The sequence below is a fragment of the Rutidosis leptorrhynchoides genome, chromosome 7, assembly GCF_046630445.1.
Source record: "Rutidosis leptorrhynchoides isolate AG116_Rl617_1_P2 chromosome 7, CSIRO_AGI_Rlap_v1, whole genome shotgun sequence".
NCBI classification, from domain to species: domain Eukaryota; kingdom Viridiplantae; phylum Streptophyta; class Magnoliopsida; order Asterales; family Asteraceae; genus Rutidosis; species Rutidosis leptorrhynchoides.
The window spans coordinates 311,797,501-311,804,670 of NC_092339.1; the positions used below are offsets into that span (position 1 = coordinate 311,797,501).

Consider the following 7,170-nt stretch of genomic DNA (forward strand, 5'->3'; position numbering starts at 1 on the left):
GTTTGAGGTCGTTGCCACTGGCCGCTAACTGTTGTGGTGGTGGTTGCCGCTATCTCCTGCCTGCCAATTAGTAAATGGTATTTTTGTTCTCTAATTTTATGGTTAATAATTTTGTTCGATTGCATTCGGCGAATCCGTTGGCTCTTTGTATCTTAGGTGTGTTTTATGCTTGTCCTGTTTTGCAATTCCATGCCTTTGTGTGAAAATTCATTTTTGCGTTTGCGTATTTGCTTAGTTTATTGGTTCTGTTGCTTCAAATTTTTGGTGACCAATTTTGGTTTCACACATAGTTTAACACTCTTACAGGGGGAGTTGTCTTATCATTATAATTCTTAATTAAGCATATTAATTAAGTCAAGAACATGCAAAAAAAGGCATCTGATATGAGATGCATAAAGTTACATTGGTTTACTCAGACATCCGAAACTCTAAATTATTGTACTAAGTGCAGGTGTACGATGATTGTGGGGTGTGACGATAGTTGGTTCTTCTGAATGACTTCAGATTGTTTCGAGCACCTTCGCTACCGCTTTGGAATACATTCTCACGATGTTGCAGCTCAGATTTGTTTCATTTCATGCTGATTGGTTACATTGCCTGCATGTAGCTATGTTTATCTTTTGATGGATGATCAATCCAGGATTAAAGATACTTAATTAAGGATTGAGTGCAATAAGATTAGGATGGTGGAATGGGATGTTTGATGATTGTTTTGGGCCCTGATGATCGTCTTTCACTTTATCAATCAAGTGATCAACCACCCCGACCCGGTCTTGATTGTTAATTAGCATGATTCACCTTAACTCAATGTAAAATTTTCTTGGGCAAAGTCACAAGTGAAAATTACAAAGGTTTGGGCAAATGGCAGAGAATCAACAACCTATAAATGAGAGGCCAAGCTCCCTATTTATAGTTTCCAGATTATTTGCGGTGTGCGGATTATCTTATTATCCGCGTAAACTTAGCGAAAAGAAACCGCAATCTTTATTAATGCGCAATATGATCCGCTTACTTATTTTTCAGCGGATATTCCAAATCATTTTAGCATACTTCGCGTAATTTCTGTTTTTAGCCTTTAGCACTTAAAATATGCATATACAATACTATGTATATGATCAAGTCCCCCCAATTTATTATGGTACATTTTGCATGAAAATGTAGCATGATAAACTCTAAAAATAAAATTCGCAGTTACTTATTACTACAAACCGCCTAGAATTAATTCGCTACGCCTTTGTTACCGTTAGATTAAACAAAGTTACCGTTTCCAACCGTTGGCGAGAAATATTATCGTTAAATCAACATTATTAAGACTTAAGCATAATCGATTAACAGTCTCAACCTCCCTATATATATATCGGCATCAACAATCATAAAATCCTTACCCGTAACTCAAAATACTTTGCAATTAATCAATTTCTCGATCAACCTTCAAAGAATTTACATTTATTCACAAATCCTTTAATCTCCATCATGAGAATCGAAGAAGTCGACAGCAAGGTGAATCCAAAAACCTTGATTACGAACCTATTAACAAGTCCAGAATCAAAATCGATAACGTCATCTGGGAAGGAGAGGCATTCGATTCCAATTATTGATTTAACAACAAAATCCACACTCACCAAAGCAGACTCCTCCAAACGACCATATGAGACACCTCCATCTTCTCAAAAAAAAAGAAATTAAAGCAACGCGAAACTACTTTTTTTGATAACCCGGTGATATCTGACTATGAATCTGAGCAACAGATGGGTAAGCCAAAAATATTACCCCCTTATCTTAGCGTTTGTACTTATTATACTTCTTCGCTAATTCGTAAAATCGTTTTTATCGCAGGTGAGTCAACCGGTGATCCAATCTTCCCGAGTCCTGGCACCGTCGACAAGATTATCGAGCTATTCCGCACTCCGCCCGACTCCTATGGGGTGAGAGTTGACTGATCATCAGGGTAACCTGCACTTCCTCTTCTGCGGCGTTAGATCAACGCCATCAAATGAAGTTGGCTATTCCTGACGAGCTTTGCCATGATTTCGCGAAGCTACCTGCACCAGAAGCACACAATTGCTTTGTGCAGAACTTCTATATGGCATTTAACTCTGCCTATGACACGATGTGCCGCCAAGAACAGTTTTTCAACTTTCTTGAAGCTGACAAGGCCAAGTACTACACTGAAAAGGCCAAGCTTGCAGACAGCGAAAAGCGCTGTTCTGATCTTTCTGCTGAAGTCACCGCCGCAAAAGCTGCTACTGAAGACTTAAAACAACAACTTTCTACAGCAGCGGTTAAGGAAAACAATTTTCAAGCAACCGTTAAAGCTTTAACGGAGGATATTGCCCAACTGACATCAGAGCGGGACAATGCATTAGCCGCTAAATCCTCCGCGGAGATGGAATTCACAAAGCTCCGCCAACATCTGCCCGAGTTGTCAAGAAAAGTGCTCAACTCTATTCCTGTTTCCAAAAAAATTTCAACATACGCTGCCGCGCTACAACTACGCGAGAGGGTGGAATTTATGGACCAAATTGCCACTTACTGTCCCTTACTGAGCCGCTACAATCTGAAATAGCGGATTACCTATGTTTTGTGACAGATGCTTAATCAGCGTTTGCTGTCGCAAAGGAGAATTTAGCTGAAATTCCCATCCCCAAAATAACAGCGATAAGCGAGCAAGATGATGCCACTGCAGATGACATCATCAAGCTTGACTTATCTAAGGAATGAAAATGTACTATGTAATATTAGCGTGCAGCTATCTCTGCGTTTTTATAATAAGATTTCAATGCTCATCTTTTTTGCAGGTACTTATATTTATATTGCATTTTATCAACAATATTCATAACATAGACTTACCCTTTGCAATTTCCAACTTTTATTATCGTGCACATAATAAGTATGTGCTTTTGCGAAACAATATGTATTTGTATATATTTATACGTTATGAATCTTACAAGTCCGCCAAAACGATCCTTAGGCAATTAATTAGCATCGCGAAGCATCTAAGTATGGCAAAATCAAATACTTAGGAAATTAACATCCTTTCGCGATAAGTAGTTTCTGCGTAAGTGGGCAATGTCATCGCTACGCGACTTAGCCTTCGTGAAACGTACCAGTATACTGAAACCAAATGTTATGAAAATTTCATGAACTGTAAATATGCCGCAAAGTCTTATTAATTTTATCAATATAAGCAATCTTTTCTGTCACTTACAAAATTCGCGTGTTTATTCAGTATATTTTTACAAGTGTGATCAAGACTTGCAAAAATAAAAAACACATCGAAAAATAGCAACTGCGTTTTTTATTTCATTTTTCACTTCGAATACATATATGCGTTGCTCAACACTTTATTCTTAAAAATTTATGCATAATATCGCTTCAACAAAGCAGCATGCCACCCATTGGGGAGATTTCGCTCTTCTATGTCTGCGAGTTTATATGAACCTGCAGCGTTAATAGCAACAACTTGATAAGGACCCTTCCAGTTAGGCCCCAGCTTACCAAGTTTTTCTGCTCGACTCGCATCACTATTCCGCAATACCCATTCGCCAACATCAAAGGACAATGCGCGCACTCTTTTGTTGTAATACTTTGCGATTTGCTATTTGTTATTTGCCTCCCTGATAGTAGCCATTAACCTTCGCTCTTCTATTAGATTCAAGTTTTCACATAATGCTTCGCTATTTGCTTCTTCATCAAAGTTAGCAATTCTATGCGTTGGCACAAGAATTTCAGCGAGTATTACTACTTCAGAGTCATATACTAAACTAAAAGGTGTTTCACCCTTGCTCTTCTTGAAAGTAGTACGATGAGACCATAATACATTGGGTAGCTCGTCCACCCAAGCAGTTCGCTTTTCATATAATCGCTTTTTAATACCGCTTACAATGTCGCGATTAGTTACTTCACACAAGCCATTAGCCTGTGGATATGCCATCGACGTAAATTTTTGAATTATATTCAAATCAGTGCACCATGTTCTGAACGGGTGTTTCGCTATTTGAGCCCCATTATCGCTAACCAACTCTCGCGGAATGCCAAAGCTGCACACAATATATTCCCAAACAAAATTACACTTGCACTCCAGTGATAGTGCGAACCGCCTTAGCCTCAACCCATTTTGTAAAATAGTCGATTGCCACAATTAGGAATTTGACATTGCCAGGACCTGTGGAAAATGGTCCCACAATGTGAATATCCCATTTGTGAAATGGCCATGGCGAGTTAACAGGGATCGTATAATGCCTTGGCATCCTATTCTGCGGCGCATGCCTTTGACAACTCTTGCAACGCTTAACAATCTTTGCAACATCGTGGTATAAGGACGGCCAAAAGTAACCCATCCGCATAATTTTAGCCACAATGGTTTTATATCCCCAATGCAATGCGCAAGAACCATTATGTACTTCATCAACTATCATCTCAGCTTCAACTGGGCCAACACACCGCATCATTAGGCCGCAATATGACTTACGATATAAAACATCATTTTGAATGATGTACATTGGTACTCGCTCACGAACTAAATGAGCTTCACGTTTGTCATTCGGCAAAACGTTATTGCGGATATACTGCGTAATTGGTTCCATCCAGTTTGGCTGTTCTTCTTCAACAGACGCAACCATTAGATCATTATCAATTGACTTGCTTGGCAACTCCTCAACCCAAACTTGCTTTTGAAAGTGTGAAAATGTTAATGCAGCCAACTTGCTTAACGCATCCGCTTTCTTATTTTGTCTTCTTGGTACTTGCGCAAGTTCAAAATGCTGAAACCGCGTAGCTGATTCTTGTAATAACTTCAAATACTTTTGCATTGAGAGTTCATGCGCGTCAAAAGAGCCACTAAACTGATTTGCCACTAGCTGCAAATCTGTAAAAGCGCGCAACTTGGAGACATGCATTTTATGCGCGATATTTAAACCAGCAAGCAACGCTTCATATTCAACTTCATTATTCGTTACATCAAAATTGAAACGTAACGCGTACGTGTGTTCCTCACCACTTAGGGCTGCTAACACTAGACCCGCACCAGCACCCTCTGCACATGAGGCTCCATCAGTAAATAAATCCCATGTTTTGCCTTGCTCTGGTTTTAACTCTGTTCGCTAATTTATTACTTCCATCTCACCAGTCATTTCTGCAAGGTAATCTGCTAAAACCTGCCTCTTAATAGCATTGCGCGGAAGGTAAGAGATATCATAAGCACCTAACTCCACTGCCCACATCGCGAGCCTACCAGATATTTCTGGTTTTGTTAAAACTTGCTTGATTGTCATGTTAGTTAACACATGTACTGGGTGCCCTTGAAAATACCTCTGCAACCTTCGCAATGTTAATATAAGAGCGTACACAAATTTTTCAATGGGTGCATAGTTTATTTCACTACCCGCGAGAGCTTTGCTGATAAAATACACCGGCTTTTGTATTTTGTCCCTTTCCGCAACTAAAACTGAACCAAAAGCTTCATTTGCCACTGATATATAGAGGTAAAGGGTTTCACCCTTAATTGGTGCTGTTAATGTAGGTAAAGTTTGTAGCGACCCCGACAAATCGTCAAGTGACGGCGTCGACTACGTAGGTCCCATTACCTGGTCATAAGTCTTTAAAACAGACGTTGACCCAAAATATGTCGCATCCATTCAAGTGTAAAGATTGTTTCAAAGTTTACAAAGATAATTGACCACAAGTTAAGTTACAACGTTATAAGTACAAATGAAAACTATGTGACACAGTTTAAATAAGTTCAAAAGATGCTCCAAAATGCATGTATACTCGACATCCAAGCAAGTATCAAAAGAGTGCGGAAGCATGTATCACTAAGCATTCAAAACCTGAGAAAACATAGAAGAATCTGTCAACGAAAACGTTGGTGAAATCATAGGTTTAGTAAGTATTAAACGTTGTTTTTGAACCACAAGATTTTGTATTTCCATAACGTAGATTATCCAAATCATTTGCATTCCAAAAGTGTTGTTATACGCGAGCACTCAATTATCAAAACTTAACCAACGTTACCCCATCACACAGTGCTAGAACCCACACTAAAACACAAAAATATATTTCATCCGCATAACGGTAGCGAACCGTCCGAATGAGGGTTTGTTAAACCCGTATGGCCACACAATATAAGTTCTCGCTTACACCCTGCAAGTGTAACTAATGATAATCGAATTGAGGCATTTTTGTTCTAACTCGCACGTGGAATGTTTGTTTTCACACTTGTGTTCAAAACATAAAAGTAAGTAGTACAAGATGTAACAAAGTATATGTTTTCTCAGCCCACGATTTAAAAGTATAAAAGTTGTTGAAAAGGTGGGACTATGATCTCACCTTGAGCGCAAGAGTTAATAAAGTACTTCAACGAGTAAACGCGTGCAAAGACAAAGCTAATCTCGACCTAAACAAGTAGGTTGTATCAATAACGATAGTCACGAAGGGTCAAAGTTGTTCAATTAGTCCTATGGCTCGACACGACTCGATTATTTAGCATGTGAAGAAAATTGTCAAGTTTCATGCAAGATACAAGTATAGAATCATGTTAGAAAGATTGCATAATTAATTGGTTAAGTTTGACAAAGAGTCAAACTTGGTCGGGTCAAAGTCAACGAAAAAGTCAACATGTTCGGGTCGGGTCCCGGACTATTTTTCTATGCTAATTATTCATATACAAGTATATTAGAACAAGTTTCATGTGAATCGGAGGTCGGTAGCTAGTCAAACATTTCACGTGAAATGGGACAAAGAGGTCAGAATCTGACCAGGCCAATCCGCGCGCCGCGCGGGGATGGGGCGCGCCGCGCCACCATCTGGGCAGAGAATTCTGGTCAGTTTTTCAAAGTATGCACGAACCAAAACCTTTTCCAACCCAACTCTTGACCCGCAAACACTTATAATGCCTATCATATATCGTTGGAAAGGTATTTTGACGAGGAATACAACTAAGCACTTATGGTCCAACAATAAAATCATTTACAATAGCCGAAATCTCATCAAGCGAACAATAAAAGTCCATTTCCTAAGTTTCAAGTTCATCAATTGCATTTTGAGTTTCGGGAAACCAATTCACACATATGATATGCCGTTTTGAAGGTAATGAAGCATACATTACTACTAAACACTAACAATTAACATTCCATGACATTCAAGCATCCAAAAATTCATGTCAAGAACTAT

At 39.0% G+C, this 7,170-nt stretch overlaps 3 protein-coding genes across 3 annotated transcripts in view; 1 reads left to right on the forward strand and 2 right to left on the reverse strand.

Moving 5' to 3' along the window:
* The window catches only part of LOC139860165 (uncharacterized), a 16,502-nt gene extending 14,562 nt beyond the window's left edge, over positions 1-1,940 (forward strand). Inside the window, exons 6-7 of the mRNA XM_071848937.1 lie at positions 1,749-1,752; positions 1,837-1,940. Coding sequence (XP_071705038.1) covers positions 1,749-1,752; positions 1,837-1,940 — 108 coding nt within the window. The remainder of the gene's footprint in view (positions 1-1,748; positions 1,753-1,836) is intronic.
* A 654-nt stretch (positions 1,941-2,594) lies between these two features.
* On the reverse strand, positions 2,595-3,934 carry LOC139860166 (uncharacterized). The gene is made up of 3 exons (XM_071848938.1): positions 3,636-3,934; positions 3,442-3,524; positions 2,595-2,710 (listed from the first exon to the last, which is right to left on the reverse strand). The coding sequence occupies exons 1-3, from the start codon at positions 3,932-3,934 to the stop codon at positions 2,595-2,597; spliced, it is 498 nt and encodes a 165-aa protein (XP_071705039.1).
* A 133-nt stretch (positions 3,935-4,067) lies between these two features.
* Positions 4,068-5,273, reverse strand: LOC139860167 (uncharacterized). The gene is made up of 2 exons (XM_071848939.1): positions 5,126-5,273; positions 4,068-5,035 (listed from the first exon to the last, which is right to left on the reverse strand). The coding sequence occupies exons 1-2, from the start codon at positions 5,271-5,273 to the stop codon at positions 4,068-4,070; spliced, it is 1,116 nt and encodes a 371-aa protein (XP_071705040.1).
* Between the last annotated feature and the right edge of the window lie 1,897 nt (positions 5,274-7,170).